The sequence below is a fragment of the Pseudorasbora parva genome, chromosome 1 (assembly GCF_024679245.1).
Source record: "Pseudorasbora parva isolate DD20220531a chromosome 1, ASM2467924v1, whole genome shotgun sequence".
NCBI lineage: Eukaryota > Metazoa > Chordata > Actinopteri > Cypriniformes > Gobionidae > Pseudorasbora > Pseudorasbora parva.
In genome coordinates this window covers 9,379,778-9,399,790 of record NC_090172.1, presented here as the reverse complement: position 1 = coordinate 9,399,790, position 20,013 = coordinate 9,379,778, and the positions used below count along the sequence as shown (strand labels likewise).

General features: G+C 36.3%; 1 protein-coding gene across 3 annotated transcripts in view; it reads right to left on the bottom strand.

The window, feature by feature from the left end:
* rap1gds1 (RAP1, GTP-GDP dissociation stimulator 1) overlaps positions 1-20,013 on the bottom strand; it is a 71,190-nt gene that overhangs the window by 24,110 nt on the left and 27,067 nt on the right. For 2 of the 3 annotated variants that reach the window (XM_067418729.1, XM_067418661.1), the window contains exons 4-7: positions 17,222-17,347; positions 9,900-10,046; positions 1,278-1,406; positions 1,040-1,165 (exon numbers count right to left, since the gene is read on the bottom strand). In XM_067418729.1, coding sequence (XP_067274830.1) covers positions 1,040-1,165; positions 1,278-1,406; positions 9,900-10,046; positions 17,222-17,347 — 528 coding nt within the window. The remainder of the gene's footprint in view (positions 1-1,039; positions 1,166-1,277; positions 1,407-9,899; positions 10,047-17,221; positions 17,348-20,013) is intronic. The other variant, XM_067418780.1, reaches the window with a different exon arrangement.

The following is a 20,013-nucleotide window of genomic DNA, read 5'->3' as shown; positions in this document are numbered from 1 at the left end:
TCGGTCCACGTCGATCCTTATTACACGATGTAACTACAGAAAAGTCAAGTTTTAAATAGGTAAAATATCAAGTCTTTTTTTGAGCGAGATGCTAACGGTCTAATCAGATTTATTGATGTATGCTAAGCTATGCTAAAAGTGCTACCGCCAGATCCGGATTACAGTCAGGAATACACCAAAAAAACTATACTCGGCCAACTCTTAAAAACGGCCTGACATTGCCTGAAGGCATACCGTCGGCTTGGTGTCCCAGCCTTAAAACTTTGCAGGTCATTTACATTCACAAACATCAATATTGCACACTGCATGAAAGGTAATATTTAACAAAAACATAATAGGGTAGGGACACTTTAAAAACACTGGTCCCCCTTCAAAACAAAGATAAAAGCCACCCCTTTACAAATAAACACTGTGGTGGTGACAAGATATAGTGAGAGTTTCAGAAAGTAATGCTATACAATTATCATATTCATATATCTTTGCATGGTTTTCCACAATACTAAAAGGTTCAGATTTTGGTTCAACTTATCACATTGGCTTATGGCTTCAATAAGTTTAACAGTCTTGTATTTGGATACTGGTCATCTTTATCAGTTTTAATAAAATAATATAAAATAAAATATAATGAAAAAAATCTATTTGATTTTAGCAATTTTGTGTATATCAGATCTTATACATCATCATTCAAATATATTATTTATATATCAGCATTACATGAGTCTAAAAACAGCCTTATCTCTATGGATAATCTTTTAAGTGTTTTTGAAAACCTTGCATTTTATTTGCAATCCTTCAATTGCATTATTAAATATCAGGAGGGGATTAGGAAAAAATATTTGTCAATGGCAAAAGAAAAACATTCAAGATATATTTTATTTTATGAATGTTAACATTTTTAAAGATTCAATAAATAACACAAGAACAGTGGCAATAACCTGGTACCATAATCAAAATGTGTAATGTACATTTTGTAAGTGTTTTCATAAAACTGGTTCATTAGTGTCCATCATTATTTAATGTCAATCACTGTGAGTCTCACCATTTTCAGCAAGTGGTGCCAGCACCTCAAAGATCATCTCCTTCTTCTCATGTTCCACCTGCTTCCGGAAGAGCCGAACCAGCTCCTCTGCAATATTTGTAGAGGCGAACTGCTCCTTACTGGACTCTGTTAGAGGATTAGTCAAAAGAGATGTGTTAGCTTTAGCCAGTATGTACTGATATGCAGTATTTTAATGTGTGAAGTTAGGCAATGTGACTAAATTGAATCTGTAACTCACCAAGCTCTGCCAAGTTGCCAAAGGCAATGAGGCACATCTCTGTGAGCCCGGTGTTTTGAGAATGAACGCCCAGCAGTCTGACCAGTGTTGGGATCACACCCATGCTGATCAGCTGGGCCTGCAATGAGTCTAGAGCAGAAAGAAAACAGTTCATGCAGATTTATACCTTTTTCAGGCAACACTGATAGTATAACAGCAATTTTTTATTAATAGTTAAAATCCAGTATTCATCATTCTTCTGCTAATCATTATTATTGCCATCATTATACCATAGTAATAAGGAAAAATCTCAACTTGTTTGTCTGTCTTTTCTCCGAACAGTGTACAATGGCAGTGATATGTTGTCAAAACGGGATTTTTACAATGAATCAAACCTTGATAATTCACTATTAGCCAGCTCTGACAAATGTTTGGCAACACCGCTTTCAACTAAAAACTTTTTATGAATGTGGCTGTTAATTTACACAACAATGGCGTTTTAAAGTGTACAGTTTTGAAAACTATAGTTATCATCTAAAAAAACTGCAAAAATGTGACTGAAAACGGTATGCGCATTATGTGTTCAGTCTATAGGCGTGTAGCGTTTCTTTATAGTGACATCGCCAACTACTGGCCGGAAGGCAGAATAGAGCGTTTTTAATCTTTCCCCGGATCTGTGTGTACCCTTTTGACAACATAGTCAACTGTATGAGAAAAAAAAAAGAAAAAAAAAAAGCTGAAGAAAAAAATATTATATAAAACACTGAAATAATGACTAAAACAGAAACATAATAAAGAGCTGAAGGTGCACATTTACCAGTATTATACATTTATATACGTATTGAGCATGGTTTCCAATAATTGTTACTTTGTTTTTAATTAACATATTTAATTTTTATTCATTATTTGCATGACTTGATTTCCTCAGCATGCCTTCCAAAACTACACTGCTAAAAAAATAGGCATGAAAATGAAAATATTCTCTCACTTATTGAGTGATTTCGCCACGGTTTACGTTCTGCAATTGTGTGTGTGAAACTGGTGAACAGCAGGCTGAAAGAGCCAATTCACCAGATTAAATTAATACAGGCAGTACGTAAAATGCAGCCACATTATATAATGCTCTGACATTTCATTTTTGTAAAGTGCTTCACTGGGACTAGCACAGAAAATATATAGTCTCGACCTGAAAATGTGAAGAAGAAGAAAATCAAGAGCACAGTGGAACAAAGGACTGCTTAGCCATCACTTTTCATGCACAAGCACGGGTCATTCTTCCTCTGCTCTATACCACACTTGTTTTCCAGATGAAATATCTAAATGTCTTTAGAACAAATAAATATAACTGAGATTCAAGCTTACATAACATTTTATGATCCATTTTAGAGAATACCTTTTAGTGGTCGACTGATATACGGTTAAGGCCGATAATTTAAAATGTTTAATTACAGGCATAAGTTTTATTGTTTGGCATAAGTGTCAGAAGCAGCTTTTATTTTGACAGCAATGGGACTTTTTTTTTGATTGCACTAAAACATGTCGATGTGTAAAAAGTGCTCACATCCTTGTAGAACTCATTATTACAACTTCATTTTGGCATTGATAGTGTTACCATAGAAATGCACAATTCTAAAAACAGCTCAGAGTAGAAAGTCTTGTGTCGTCATGTCATTGTTATAGTATTTATGATTTGGCGATAACTCAGCATGAGCGCAGATGTGAGCAAAAATCTTTGAACCTATGCTGTGCTACATCCAGTTTGTTGCTGTCATATACATGAAATATGTGCCCTGTATGTAAAATTTGCATTATTACCTTGTCTTTATTTGAAAATTAATTTCACCAGACGAGTGCCCTGTCATTTACAGTGTTTACTTTCTTGTTAAATATTTATTTATTTATAAAAAATAACACAATAGAATTACAGAATCAAGCATAAATCAGTTTATTTTACACATTATGTTGATTTTTTAAGTCATTTTTTTCCCATATTGACTTGATTTATATTTTAGTAAAGGTCAAATAAATCAATGTAGCAATTATTATGCATGTTATTTCAATTAAAAAATGTAATATATATATTTTCTTTATATCGACCCTCCTGCTGTCTAAAATATCAGCATTAGGCCGCGGACACACTGCAAGTGTGGCGTGAGTATTTCGGCTGCGTGGTGTGTCCGTTTTTATTTCAGCTCCCACATGTTAACAGGGTAAAGTTTGCACACTGCCTGCGGAAAACGTCTGCATGCTAGAAATAGAAGAGACGCCTATATTTTACGGGACACGTGAGCGTGTTGGAAAAGTTTCCAGGCAAAAGAGTATAGGAAAAGATGATGCGTAATTTTGACACTAATACATAATAATAAATGACATTTTCATGTTTGAAAGTCTCTAGGTTGACATAAATGCAGATATAGGCCTATTAGTAATAATAAAACACAGCATAATTATCAATTTTGTCAATATAGAACTAAATATTCTGTAGCCTATTTTGCCGTCAATACCATAGATATGTATGGTCAATGGGCTACTGCCGATGTTGTCTTTGCTGTATCAGTAGGCTAATGTATTTATATTTAACATGAAGTATATGACTTTCCTGTACATTAACAGCAGCCGCGCGTCAGACACGCTTCTGGTGTGCAAAGACTGAATAAAACGCCATGCAGCTGACATGCAACAGAAACGCCACGCTTGCAGTGTGTCCAGCCTTAGCCATCAAAGGATCCATATCATTCGATCTCTACTTATTTTAAGGCGGGTGACCAATGTGTGATTTTGGCCACGATTTGGCCGTCTGAGACAAATTTTGCAAATCCTAAAAGATTCTAGGCTGAAATCTGAAGTCTTAGTTTGACAAGTTCATTGGCAGCCGATTAATGACCGTTGCGATTAAATTTGACCGCCGACGAAATTCTGGCCGTGTCAGAAGATTTAACTCACAGTCCTGCAGTGTGATTTCTCCTAAGATTACCGTCAAATTGTCTTTGTTTTTCAAGACCAGCCATGACCAAAATTAATGTTAGAGATTCTTTGTAGCCAACATTTCAATCCCACATTTACTGCAGCTCACTGTCACTGAACGCATCACTGATTGATGATGCTAAACTCTGGAAGTTTTCTTGAGTGTGTCCGTTTTTAACACGTTGTACAGTCTGACATTAATGACAAAAGAGATCTCACAGTGTGACATGGCTTACAGCGAGGATTATGTTCGTAATCTGAGACGAGGAACAATCGTAAAGGACTATTATAAAGCGCAGTTTGCACCCGGCTTTAAATGTATAATTTTATGTCTTGTTTACTTTTAATAACAATCACATTTTGCAATCCTGTTAAAAGTAAGCCCATAAGTAGCCAGTTAAAAGACAATTCAGTTTGTCTAGAAATGTCTCTGTGACACACCGAAATGTGGGCGGCACCGGCACACATCTGGTGCCATCAATTTGTCGGGAAGCAGATGCTGATCAGTAAATTCAATGAAGCAAAGAAGAGATGGCAGCTGAGACAGCAGAGCACTGTGTTAAGACGACAGCCCAAGCAGAGGAAAAGATCCGCAGTTGAAAAAGGAGAAAAACATTATTGAGTAGGGATGGGACGATACACTTAAACTCACGATACGATGCACCTCGATATGCCAGGGTTACGATACGATATCAAAATATATATTTTTCTTTCAAAATCTGTGATTTTTTTTTTTACCACTTAAGTAATGTACTTAAACGAAAGGTAGGATTTTTCTCCGCGACCACATCTTAAACAGGGGTGCCAATAATTGTGGAGGGCACTGTAGGGATGTCAATCGATTAAAATATTGAATCGCAATAAACTGCATGATTGTCATGAGTTAACTCGTGATTAATCGCAATTTTTATCGCACCTTTTTAGCAATTGTAAATGTATCTTAAATTAAGTTTAAATTAAGTTTTTAATACTCTAATCAATAGGTATGGACAAATATGCATGCTTTATGCAAATGTACATTTATTATTAGTGAAACCATACTTGTTCAATAATAATCAATACAGCATGAAGACTAGACATATCAAAGGTCATAGATATGTTTATCTAAGAAATTGTTCATGTCTCTTAAGCCTAAACTTAAAAATAATGAGTAAGTAATGATTTCTCTCATTTTAACAATATAAAGGGAGTTTACACACTGGCAGTTTAATTCAGAACAGGGCAAAGTTCGTATGAAAAATTGTTAATGTGTACCAGTGAGCGAACCAGAACCACACCATACCTGGAGAAGGGCCATATTACACGAGTAGGAATATAGTGCGGCCCCTTTAAGAGATCCGCATTCCCTATTGAACTGCTGGTATTTTGCGTGTGCGCGCCGAACTGGGCCGTGATTCACGTGGACAGTGTGAAGAACACGGACGACTCGGGAGCGCGCTTGTTCAGGAAAGTAACCTGTGCATTCGTTTTTGCCGATTGTAATGTATTTAGCTCAATAAAACACGTGTACTGTAAGCGTGGTGATGGTGTTAATGATTTACCTCAGACATGAGCGAGAGTGAGCTGCAGTGCATCGCGCTCACACTGCAGAGAATGTGCTCAGTGAAAAAACGCACTTTTCTTTCTGGAGTCTAATAAAAGTTAAACACAAAATTTGGTAGTTTATGTAGGCAATAACTGCATTTTTGGTTTAGAATATTAATGCTAATGTCAACCATTTTCTTTCCCTATTAATGTTTGCTGCTACTTCCTTTGTCTGACTGCTCTCACTTTTTCCAACTATGCCTCAGATCAAACAGAAAATGCGCGCTGCGTTTTGTTATGTCTGCCCCACACACACACACACACACACACAATACACTAAATTATTTATATACTACACCAATCATGCAGCAGTGCCATCTATCTTTATTTCGCGATCCATTTTTTTCGACCTCGATGCGTTTCGTCACGTTTTGTATCGCGATATTTTGTCAAACGATATTTCGTCACATCCCTATTATTGAGTATGAGTTAAAGAAGGAGTACAAGACAAAACCTTTAAAACATACGAAACAGAAGTCCCTTCACCTACATTTAACAAACAGTTGACAGTCCGAAATGCTTCTTCCCTCCTATATAAATTGCCTGTTATTCGCTTTATCCACCACAGAAGCTTTGCTGGTCTGAGCAAGAGGAAAATGTAAGCAACAGCTATTGGGTGAATGTATCAAATGAGAAAACACAACAAAACAAGCCTTGGCAGAACTGGACACCAGCCAGAAATCATTGAGGAACTCTTGCCAGTAATCGAAGCCCAAATCACATCAGAGAAATGTCAACCAGGGACCTGCAGAGCTCACTGATGGAGAATGAGTCATGTTTCCTAAAAGAACTATGAAGTGTTTGCATCTCATCTCGAGCTCATGTAAGATTTAAAAGCTTAACTTCCCAGAAGAGCAGAGGGGTATAACACTGACAGTTGACAAACTGCAAGATTCGGCCATCACAAACACGATTATACAGAATCAATGAATAACTGGTGGCTCTGCATAGTTAAAACAATTAAAAGTACACTTCTGCTGTACTAAAATATATGACATACTAACAGCTATTCAAACAAATAAATATTGATCTCTTAAGCATTTTATAAAAGCAATAAGGCTTAAGGCTACGCTAAGTTGAGAATATAGTCACAGTTTGTGTTTATAGTATATAAAAAAATACTCCATCCTCGTCCTACATTTTTAGAGATGATATGCCTTGTGAAAAAAGAAGTGTACATAAAGAGAGTTTTCCCCAAAATTAAAATTCTGTCCTTAATTACTCACCCTAATGTCATTCCAAACCCTCAAGATTTCGTTCATCTTCAGAACACAAATGAAGATATTTTTAATGAAATCTGAAACTTTCATTCCCTCCATTGACAGCTACGCAACTGACGCTTTAAAAAGTTCATAAAAAGATTGGAAAACTAATCCATATGAATTGAGTCCAAGAGAGACAATCACTTTATGAAGTACAGATTCATTTTAGGCTTTCATTTACATTTAAACATTGATCAGTGAACATAAACAGAAGCTCAAATGAACCTGCTTGACGCGAGAACAAACCTTGGTTCTTGCAAAGCTCAAATGCTCTGCCTAACACACGAGAATGAACCTCAATGGTTCTCGCACGTCAATCGAACATGCTTGAGCTTTCGTTTACCACAGTGTGTGAGTTGATCAATGTTTATATGCGAATAAGAGACTAAATGAATCTATTCATCATATAAAGTAATCGTGTCTCTACAGAAAATTTGGACTAAACCGCTCAATGGAGGGACCGAAAACTCTCAGATTTCATCAAAAAGATATTCATTTGTGTTTTGAAGATGAACGAAAGTCTTGGAACGGGTTTGGAACGACATGAGGGTGAGTAATGATGAAAATTGAAAATAACGTTTTTGGGGGGAACTGTCCCTTTAAGTATATTCTTTTAAAGTAAAATATTTGTGTAATCGCTCTATAAAATGTATGCTAAAAAGCGCACATCTTTTTCACAAGGGACTAAATAAGGGACATTACAGTTTAGTGTAATGTCTGACCAGCCATATAAAGTGTTTTCCCATGTTAGAAAATCCCTAAGTGATAAGCTTATGTGACTAGATGAGTCATTTATCTTAGTGGCTTGTAAACATGATGTCAGGATTTAAGTTAAAACAGATACACTTTGCAAGGAAAGGCAATATGTTACAAGACACAACATTTGAGTGAAAAAGAGATGAGAGAAAGAAAAAGACTGTGGTTCAAAACAGTGTGTGTTATATTCAGCAATAATAAGCAGCCCACCGGCTCTTCTTGTCCATTAAATTCACATGTGACTAGTTATTTTCGTCAGGAAAACGAAAATGAAAATTCCTGACCTAAATTTGTTGATTTGGGGGATGGAGGCCATTACCATTTCAAGCCTTGCCGGAAAACAGGGATGAAGGAAGCAGGGCTTGGCCTGTCCATCAATTATTCAAGAGCATCAAGTCACAAAGATGTAAATACACTGCCTGCATTCCCTTAATTTTTTAACAATGCTCTGCGCTGCTGTAAAACACAAGGCCAGAGCCTTATGTAACCTCCTGGGCTTGTGTTTAACAACTGATAGAGACACTCGAAACTGTAGAATGTGTGTAAAGGGGTCCAAATAATGCATCCTCTGTGAACTATCCTTTTAAAGGTGAAGTATGTGTCATTTTTTTCAATGTTAAATTCTAGTTTGAAATGCAGAACCAATCAAAACATTGCTCTATTTGTTTAAGCAGTCCAAACTTGGCGAAATGTTATTCCTTGGCGCATTCAGCACCGCAAATAGAAAACCTGCATGCTGCCTTCTCTTATCAAGAGGACTGATTGGTTGATGGAACCTCAAGAATGTGCTAATGAAATGTTTGCATTTTTATAGCTACTTAAATTAAAAATCTGTTCTTATTTCAATATTTTTTAAATAAATAATATTATAATATTAAAATTGATGTTAACAGCAGTGGCCAAAAGTAATGTCCAGTCTAGGAAGATTGACATCTTCACCCTTTATTCAAATATTATTAAAAAAAAGTTCAAGATTTGATAAGCATATTGCATATTTGTGTGTAGTCAATCTTTTTTGACCAGGCTGTCATATATGATTATGAACACATACAAAAACAAGAGAGAACCAAATATTAATATCTTACGTTAAATGTATGGGTTTTTTTTTGCCAAATAATGTTTTTTTTAATATAATTTTTACCCCCAAAGAACATTTTACCAATTCTAAACCACATCAATCCTAATAAATTATTAATTTAGTATAAAATCATTTATACTTAAGATTTCTAGTATTGCATTAGAATTACATCCTTCTCATGGGCATATCATAATTTTAGAATTAGGCTAAATATCTTTTTTGGCCTATTTTTCCTGAATACTAGAAATGATTGCATACCAAATTAATCGTAGTTATTAAGTTTGATGTGGTTCAGAATTGGTCAAATGTGCTTGGAAAACAATATGATCAGAATATTGACTTGGATTATAATTATGCATGCACTGTGATTTTGTCAGATAAACACCAGAAGCAACTTTAGTGTTTTGCTTTTCCTTCATATTTAAAATAATTTTGAAGTATTTAATGTATTTTGATCATTTAATCCAACTTATGAATTCACAAAAACAAATCCCCTTATCTGGACATCACTTTTGGCCAATACTGTATGTATTTTTGCATTTAGTTTAGATATGAAAAAATTAGACAATATTTATTAGGGATGGTGACTTCAGACTGCTGAAGTCACAACATTGCTCAAATTTAACATCACCACCATCTGCAAAGGACATGAAAGCTAGTCACCAAACAAAAGCAGCAGCATGTAGCCATTTAGCAAAGCTATCATGTCAAATCAGTGAAAGACATTAGATTCAGAATAAATAAGAGAGGTGAAACAGGCTTTCTTAGAGTGGTCCCCTACAGATATTACCGTTAATGTTCAACCGTGAGATATTACGGTGCTAGTAAAAAAATCAAATGTGCATATCACGATTTAAATGCCTATTTTATAAAGGATGACATTTGCCATACCCATGTAGAACTGATTAATATACGAATCATTTAGTGAACATCTCAGACTATACCAATAAGGGACCATTCAAAAATATCGCCTTCTTGGTTTGGGGGATTGGTCATTACCATTATCATTGCTATAGTTCATCAGCATGCCACAAAAGACAGTCAAGAGCTTCCCGGTGGCCGGGTCAGTGCTTTCGGCCAGAGACTTAATGTGCTCTGCAACTATCTGACCACCACCCGCTGCGTCAACTGCACTTCTGCCCTCATCTGCAAAACAAAGAGGTCACATAAAAAAGAAATAAACAATAAAAAAGGCAACAAATGACACAAATAAACTGCAACCTGAAACACAATGACAGAGAAGAGGGCATTAAAGGAATAGTTCATGTTATCCAGAACGATTCAAATGATTCAGTCAAAAAATGTTCCTTTTTGGGTGAACTATTCCTTTAAAGAAAGGACAGGTTGGGATGCATGAATGCATCCATATGAAATGTGATATGATAACTGATAATGTTTCTTGGAGAACATATGAAAATAACTAAGATAAAAGAACCGAAAATTAGATCAAAAAGCTGAAAATGCATATTACACCAGCACAGGATTTGCTTCCAGCTGTAAAGTTGAGGTGCAGACATAGCCAAAGCCATAACAGAGACCAGAAGTGCAGTAGAAGCACAGCAAAATCCAGACTGCAATGGCCTCACTAACAGGGGAAGGTGTTAAAAGATCCACTGAGACACCAAGGTTCAGCAGAGTTGACGGTAGCCATTGACTTCCATAGTACTTTTTTATCAACTAATGGGTGCCGTCAACTGTCTGGTTCTCAACATTCTTCAAAATATCTTATTTTTTGTTCAACAGAAGAAAGACACCCATACAGGTTTGGAACAACTTGAGGGTTAGTAAATAATGACAATGTTTCTGTCGTTTGGGTAACTATCCCTTTAAAATGTATAATTACTGTAACACGGAAATCTTAAAATAGAGTGTAACCAAAAAAGGCCATCTCATGTAACTCCATTCACTCCAAACCTAGTGTCCTTGCCTAGAAATCTAGACGCACCCTAGCGGCAGCAAATCGAATTTGCAGCGAGTGTTGCCTAGCAACTCTAAATAGACTTCTGAGCTGGAAAAAACCAAACTCTGGTCAGGTCAATCTCATTGTGTATAGAGTTGGTAGGCGGGCTTAACATAATGACGGCAGATTTACGGAGGCTACTTGTAAACACAGAAACTGGCAAACGGCAGTCTTTCGAATTGGCTTTGGCCGCGACTCTGGAAGACATGGAGTTAAGCTTTTCTTTGGAAAAAAAAAACAAGAAAGGCACTGAAATCATTCTTATGAAGGGAAGATGTTAAGGCTGCACGATTATGACAAAAACCATAATTGAATGTCGATTATTCCCTTAAAATGCGATTATTATCACAATTTACATTGAATGATGTTTTAAATAGCTTTATACTAGGGGTGTAACAATACACTTATTTAAAAGATATAAATCATGATACTTATTGATGAACAGTGTCTCCCACACATCCGCTACAGAATCAACACTGGCTGCCACATATTGTGTTTCGTCATTTTTTTAATGCTATTTTAAAAGATGCATTTCCTTAGCTCTCCCTCCGCCACACGCACGCCCGAAAGCCCGCCTGCCCGTTTTGGCGCACTTAGTGTAGCACAACAGTTAAAACCAGAGCCGTTGAATAACAGAGCTGCGACATGCATTCATCTCGCGGCAGCGTGCATGGTCACAGCGCTCTCAGTAGTTCTAAACAAACCAGCACTGTGTCAATCAATACAATTGAACATACAACAGCTTCACTATACAGGCATTTGCAGCCATTTCTGCTAAAAGAGTACAGCATAGTTTGCATTGATTATTACATCAACCGCATCTACAGTGTCCTTTTAAAATGGAGAGTGATGGAGATGCAACATTATAATGTTATGCTCTTCTTTTATTTAGCCCTGAGATATTCCTTACTATAATAGTCAAATATGACCGTACACCTTAACTATTTTTCAATTAAATAAATGTTATTAAATAAACTATATTTTAGTTTAGTAATATTTATTGAATATTTTAAGGAGATATTTTGGTAGTAAATACTATTTGTGCAATAAATATGGTCCATTTAAAGCCACTTAAAATATTTTTCTTCTAATATTCAAGTTATTTATATTACAATTATTTTAGTAATTAAGGTTAAAATAGAGAATTCCAATGCAAAGAGGCAAATTGGAGTAATTTTGTGGCCGAAAAATAATAATTTTTCATTTGTAATGCCATTACCCACAAAGTGCCTGTATGGCTCTTTAATAAATAATAGTTAATTTGCTTAAAGTATAGCAGATCATAACTGCTTACTTATTTGTAGGTTTTACATGTTGAATACATGTTAGACATGGTCAAATACTAGATTTCTTTAAATGTGAAATTTTAAAACGTTAATAACACAGAGGGCGTTTGAAAGACAACTGTTTATCCCACCCCTCGGAATAAACCCTTTTAATGGTCAGTTCCCAGACCCAACATCTAGATGTGGGTCCGGCTTGTCAGAATACTAGTATTCTAATTTACAACACCATTTGACAAGAAAAAAGTCTGCAGTTTAATTCCTTATACAGCACTAAATACTGTCCTATATACCAGCAATAAATATCTAACCTATGTATAGCTATGTTTTCCAGTAAGCTCTGAAAACAGATGACAGTATTTGTGTGTCAGATATGAGTCAGCTCAGTTGGTATGAACAATGTTTCAGGTTTGTTTACACTGGTGCCTGCCCACGCAAAGTCTACAACAACTGCCAACTATCACACAAATCAGGAAGAGAGAGGGAAAAAGAGTGAGAAAGTGATTTAAATGCAACAAAACAGAATACGGAAAACAAAGACATTGAAAAATTTCCAAATGGCATATTTTAGTGGTTTTGGATCCTGTGTAGTAAAAAAGTATTTTTACTATTGCGTGGGGTTTGCCAGTCAATGAAGCCCTTGAATGAAATGCATGACTGTCCATTGACATGTGTCATCTTTATCAAAGGGTCAGGGCATTTGGGATCAAGTTCAGCTGCCCTGTCAATCAGCTTCACCATTAAAACCATCTGTGTCCATTTGCCAAGAGCTCTTCATGCAGTCTCTCAGTTTTTTTTTTTATTAGTAACCACATCAACTCTTAATATTTGGAAATGTAACAATTATAAGTTATTAGTTAATTGCACAGTAGTTCATATTAAATAATTTCTAACATTCACACAGTTTAAAGGTGTCCTAGTATGAAACATTTTATTAAAGCAGCACTAGGTAACTTTTCAACCTTCATAATATATTTTTTAAGACTGGTGATGATAAATCGACTTACAATAGGTTGAATGACACGTCTGCCATAGCCTGATGGGGTCTGTATCGTTTTTAATCGTACTTTTAAACTTCGGGTTTCGGGTAGTAACCCGAGAACAAAAAGAACTACAAAATTCGACTGCTTTACGGCATATACGTCACTTCCACCAACACACACACTTCCTTAAATTCGGACGTGCGAGCCCAACTTTGTTCGTCAGATAATATAGTCATGTCCGAAGCAGCAGAGACAAATAAGAAAGAAAAGGTTTTGTTGGAGGAAAGCAATAAGAGGAAATGAAAAAATGATGGGATTAAAGGCAGGACGAGGATCATTATGTGACCAGCGTTTGCTCGTCGGCGTGAGCTGAAGGAGGCGTGCCCGACCGATGCTGTCATGCTTGTTACGGTGCGCTACCACTCAAACATTGAACTGAAGTATCATAAAGATTCTGTAAAACGGTAACCAATAGACTACTATAATGACGCTGGCTTGTAAACGTGAGCATCGTGATTATTTGGCGGTTGAAAAAAATAAAACCCATGAAATTATATTCATATGACATGCTGAAACATGCCACTGACTGTAACGTTACCTGGGATGAAGACATTTCACACGCGACGCCAGAAGAACTCTGAACACCTCTTGCAGTGTTTAGGTTAACTGTTAGTGCTGCACCGACCCGCGGCGCCACTTTTATGAAGTTATTTGGCCCGCCCCGCAACACTGTATATATTTTTACAACCCGCCGCGCACCCGCGACCATTAAATAGACGTACGGGGTCCGCGGGTTATGAGAAGACCCATGCATCACTAGTTCAGGGCTATCAGGGTTGTCATGTCAACAAATGCACGCGCGATGGCATCCCCTGTTGTAGGATGACAGATCTTACGACAGTAGTTGAGGACATTATTTTTTCCAAACTGTAGGGGGACCCCGAGAGCAAAAGTAGCCAAGTGCAGCTTTAACCTTGCCATAGTGAAATAACAAGAGTTCAGTTCATGGACATCACATACAGTGAGTCTCAAACACCATTGCCATCCTCTATAACTTCCGTCTGATGAGGTCAAACGGACGCGTTCATAGAGATATATATATATAAACCTCATTAGGGCCTGCACGGATCGGTCAAATGAGGCATCTACATCTATGATCACGTCCGTTTGACCCCATCAGACGGAAGTTATAGACGATGGGAAAACTTGATGAGACTCATCGGGATATGAGGTAAAAAAAATAACAAATACTGTTCGGTTTCTCACAGAAACCGATTGGTCCGCGTCTTAATAAATCAATGTTTCATCAGGAGCAGCAGGGTTTTTGTGCACGTTGCCTAAGCATGTTCTTTTGTTTGTATGTTTTGCTCTCATAGAACCTTACCCATTCACATGATTATATGACTGGCACAGCAAAGGTTGGAGTTAGAAATCTTCATTTGTGTTCTACTGAAGAAACAAACACACCTACATGTTGGATACACTGGGGGTAAGCAGATAAACATCTAATTTTCATTTTTGGGTGAACTAACCCTTTAATTTATAACACTTTGTTAAAACTGTAGTTTTAAAATGGTAATGTTCAAAGCATTGTTTCCTGTGAATTTGTATCCTTGTGTAAATGCATATATTATGTTATCATTAACATATATATGAATGGAGCATGAAATTGTGGCGGTTTGGGTGCACCTAAATTTTGTGTTGGTGCAACTAAATAAAAAATTTAGGCGCACCAGTGCATCCAAGGCAAAAAGTTAGTCTGGAGCCCTGTAACTGAACTAAATGATTTTATTACTATAAGGGTGCTTTCACATCTCTAGTTCGGTTCATTTGGTCCGAACCAAGGGCAAAGAATTATACATTGTTGCATGTTTCAGATTTTTTGGTTCCTTTTCACACCACACTGATTGCTTTGGTCCGAACCAGTTGAAACGAACCAAAACGCAGGCACGTGACAACATCCACATCAGTCATTGGCCATGGTATTTCCTAAACTGCTTTTCGATTGGTCTGAATTTACGTGTGGGAAAATTACAACAGAAGAGGCAAAGCCAGCAAACTATAAAAACACTATGGAGAGACGACTGCGCGGGCCACTTTTGTCCCTGGCCATAATCTACCACACTGTGTGTATTTACCACAGTATGCAAACAAAACATTTCTATAATGAAGCGCGGATGCGACATGAAAACTGCAGACAGCGAGCGCGCATCGCTCGTCACTTCAAGAGGAGGCGTGCATTAATTATTAACTCTTGACATGTGTCCATCTTCCGAAAATATTGCCAACGATCTATCAGGTAATAATATCATGCACACAATGTCAGCGCAGCTAACTACGGCAGCTGGTTCAGTCCAAAAATGATCAGTACTTTTGCAGTTGGTTCTGTTCGAGGTCGGATCACGTTCTCACCACAAACAAACCGCTCCAGAGTTTGTTTGAAATCGTACCGAGACCACCTCTTCAAGGAGGTCTCGGTACGCTTGTTTGGTCCGCTTTTGGTGCGCACCAGAGTACGATTGCTGCTTTCAGACCTGACCAAACGAACCGCACCAAAGAGAGAAACGAACTCTAGTACGATTCAATCGTACTAAATGAGGCAGGTGTGAAAGCACCCTAAAACACGACGGTGGGGGGCGGTGCCAGAGTGGGAAATCGACGTAACCGATGTTGTGCCTGGACACTGGTCGCAGCAAGCCAAAGATTCTGTCTTGTGTTCACGCAGTTCCTGTTGAAACAGGAAGTTCGAGCGGTGAATATTGATGCGCTCGCCCCTCTTTTTTAAAATGGGTCTCACAGCCACGGACCATGTTTGCTACTTGTAGATTGGTTACAGGTGGCATATGGGCAGAAAATTATTGCTCGAAAATAGAGAGCATACGATTGGAGAAAAATCAGCGCAGTGCAGGATGAGTCAGCAATATTATATATATTTTATATATATTTTTGGACTGTACATTTTAAATGTGTTTACCTGCTAAATGTGAATTTGTCATAGTTCAGGAGTACACTATAATTACACATGGAGTATCTTTCATCATATTGTATTTTTAAGATATGATTTATGTTTTATAGGGTTAAAGCACACCCCGATGGGAATAACTGGATTAAGACAATAAATCTGCAGAAAAATGTTTGTTGCCTCATGTTTTCATCAGTCAAAACCACCAGACTCAGCTGTGAGCTCAAAGGCCACGCTCAGACACACTCTTGGGAAGGGCACTCTTCCAGTTTTTCATCCAGACAAAGCTCTTATCTTTTCCCTAAACTCTATGGCCTGGTTTAACGGACAGAGTTTAGAATAAACCAGGATTAGGCCTTTGTTAAATTAGAGCATTTAAGAAGCTTTTATAAATGTGTCATAGAAAAAAAAGCATTACTGGTGTGCATCTTTAGATAAAACTACAGACATATTTTAAGATATGATAATGCAAGTTGCTTTCAGTTGAAGCAAATCAAACATGTATTTTAGTCTGGGACTATCTTAAGCCTGGTCTGTGAAACCAGAAGTAAATGTCCCAAAGGTTCAAGACTTCTACAACAAACAGGTCAAAACGCTTCACACAACTGTACTGTCACGATTACAAAGCAAGCAAATGGAGCAAGAGACATCACGGACATAAGTTATACTGTAAACTCTCCCTACAGAGTTGACAAATTAGCATAAAGATATAGGCTAATTTAAATGATCAACCACTGTTAGTTCATCATTATGTTTAATACAGAATAATTACCAATGGACTGTTAATTAATAATTAATTGTTGAGTGTGCATTAATACAATAATTCAATGGCCTAAAGTCAATTAATTCACTCATACCATATTCACGTATCAACTTTGAGACAATCAAAATAAGAATTCAGCAACAGTATAGGCTCTTGTGCAATTAACTTTTGTTAACCATGTGTGAAATGAAAAGGTGCTGGAAGAGTTTAGCAATGCATCTACAATCAATCAACTGCACTGCCTGCCTCATGTCACTCCTGACAACTGCACGAGCAGTTCCCCCTTCAAATCATCCAAGAGACACGAAAATCTCTCATTGTAGATGCACCGGGGCTTGGAATGGCTGAGGGAGCGATAATGGGCACTTACGGCTGTCGTAGCAGATGTTGCCGAGGGCTCGTCCCGTCTGGAGCAGAATTTCTTGGTCCTTACAGTTTAGCAGCTGAACCAGTGGAGGAATGAGCCCTGCTTCCACACACGGGCTTCTCATGAATTCTGCAGAGAACGCCAACAAATCATTACCAGATTAAATACTTACCCATTAAAAATCTAGCTCATATTACTTTCTGTTGGGCAACAAATTTCAATGTCTTTATGCATCACTAAATCATAACAACACAAAATATCACTAGTCAATGAATGTACAAGACTGCTAATGAAAATAATAAAATGGAACAAAAAAAGAATTCTCTAACAATCAATAGATATCCTACTGGATAAACAGTTACAAATATCTGGGAAACAGCAAAAAGGAATTGTATTTTATCCAATAATAATCTTAATTTATTTAATTTGATTTAATTAGCAATTTATTCAGGAGTCATGACTATAGATATTTATGGAAATTAGTGTTGTCAAAAGTACTGACTTCAGTACCAAGTTGGTACTGAAATATTAAAAATGTGACTGAGCGGAATCGTAAACACCTCTGATTGGCCATTGTGATCACATGCTCATCGGATATGTCTGTGATTGGTTACAATGATCAACACAAGGGAGAGCTTGAAAGCACACAGAAGTGTTTGTACCAAAGTCAGTACTTTCGACAATACTAATGGAAATGATGCCATAGAGTACTGTGTGAATGTACCATGGTGTATGAATTATTATTATTATATACTATTACATTATTTAGAAATATTCAGAATTAGCTGTTAGTTTTATTGTGACATTTGTATAGACATTTTTTTTAATCAAAATCTTAATTAAGTTTTTATAATTTTAATATTAGTTTTCAATTATTTCAGATATTTTTTTCAGATACGTTTTAATTAACAAAACAGGCAAGCAGCACTCACTCACATTTTCAAAAAAACAACAAAAACAATTATATTTTATTAATCTTTTTTTTTTTTACTTAACATATCCACAAAAAACAATTAGATATAAAATATTTAATTCTCTGAATGTTTTTAAGTGGTCAATTTTCTAGATGCAAATAATGGCTTTTTTTCCGGAACATTTAATGTACAAGTTTAAGTTTTCCATCCAACATTTACATTTCATCTACATTTTATTTTATTTCAACTTTATTTTTTATTTTTTAGTTAACAATAACAACACATGTACCATGGAATTACCATCTGATCAGTGTAAAATAATAACACCACAGTAAATCATACTGTAGCAACTGCATCACTAAAATTCCTTAAATGTAACTTTCCGATTAGAAAGTGCTGAAGACATCACTGGATGAAACACAGATGTTCCCAGAGGAATGCTGACAGCTGAATGCCAGCAGGAGCTTCCAGAGATCTGGCACACCAGCCGGTCACTGTCATTAGCTACCTAGCAAACTGCTAAAAGGCCATTCATTATTTTAACCTTTTTATCTCGGGCACTCTCCATACACTTCTAAACCCCAGCTCTATTTGTCTGAAGTGTGGTTTAAAGAAACACTTGTGTAATTAAACTAAGAGCTTTAGGTGAAGAAGCACACTGACTCTGCAGGATCGCCGCAGGTTCATGTGCTAGAGCTGTAATTACAAAGGGCAAAACTCTTTTAGAAAGGAGATTTGGGTAAGATTTAATAATTGCTGTTTTTCTTTTTATTTATTTTTATTATTTATTGTATTATTTATAAGCCTAGTAAATATTTAATAAAAATCAAACAATATACATAAAAAAACTCCTTTTTTTAAAGACTAAGTACTTAATTAAAAAAGCAAACAGTGTATAGAAAGCAGCTCAAAGAACAGCGAACTCCATGCTGCAGTGGTGTGTTCTCACAATTCTTTTAATTGCCGATTTGCTGTTGTGCATAAACAAGATAACGTATCTGTAGACGAACGACTGGCTCTTTTAACGGAGTTCAAACCCGACTGAAATTATGCCTACAAAGTTTTACAAACTAAAAGAAAACATTTAATTTAGTCTGCCAAGCTGTTATTCTGTTAACATCACATATGTGATTGGATTTTGAAAAAAGAAAGCCAAAAGAAATAATGTTGCTAAAACTTGCAAATGGTACAATCATAAAAGCAAAATACATATGAAATATAAATATAACTGTTATGATATTATTTAAATAAATTACGCTCAGAAGCACTTTATTTGTGGTATTGGTATGGTTGAGCTTTAGTTGACTTTGTTTGGTGTATGTGCATTAATCTGTTCATCAATTAAAATGATGGTTCCATATTTGATGAGCTTAACATATGTGCATTAATCTGTTCATCAGATAAAATTAATGTTTCATTTTTAATGAGCAAAAGCCACACAGGTACCGTGGAATTACCATCTGACCAATGTACAATAGTAACACCGCAGTAAATCATAATGTAGCAAATGCATCATTTTAATCCCTAATATGTAACCTTCCTAAATTCCTATGTATGTATGATGAAGGTTAATCTGTTCATCCATTAAAATGATTGTTTCTCTTTGGAAGACTTGAATTAAACCGCTCGGTTCATATGGATTACTTTTACAATGTTTTATGGAATTTTTGAGGCTTGAAAATGTTGTTTACCTAGACTTTCAAAGGATGGACAGAAACTTATGAGATATATTAGAAACATATTCATGTGAGTTTTAAAGATTGAATGAAAGTCAGTCCTATAGGTTTAAGTGACATGAGAATAAGTAAATGTCGACCAAATTTAATTTTCGGATGGACCATCCATTTAATATCTTATTAAAACATTTCACAGAGTAATTGG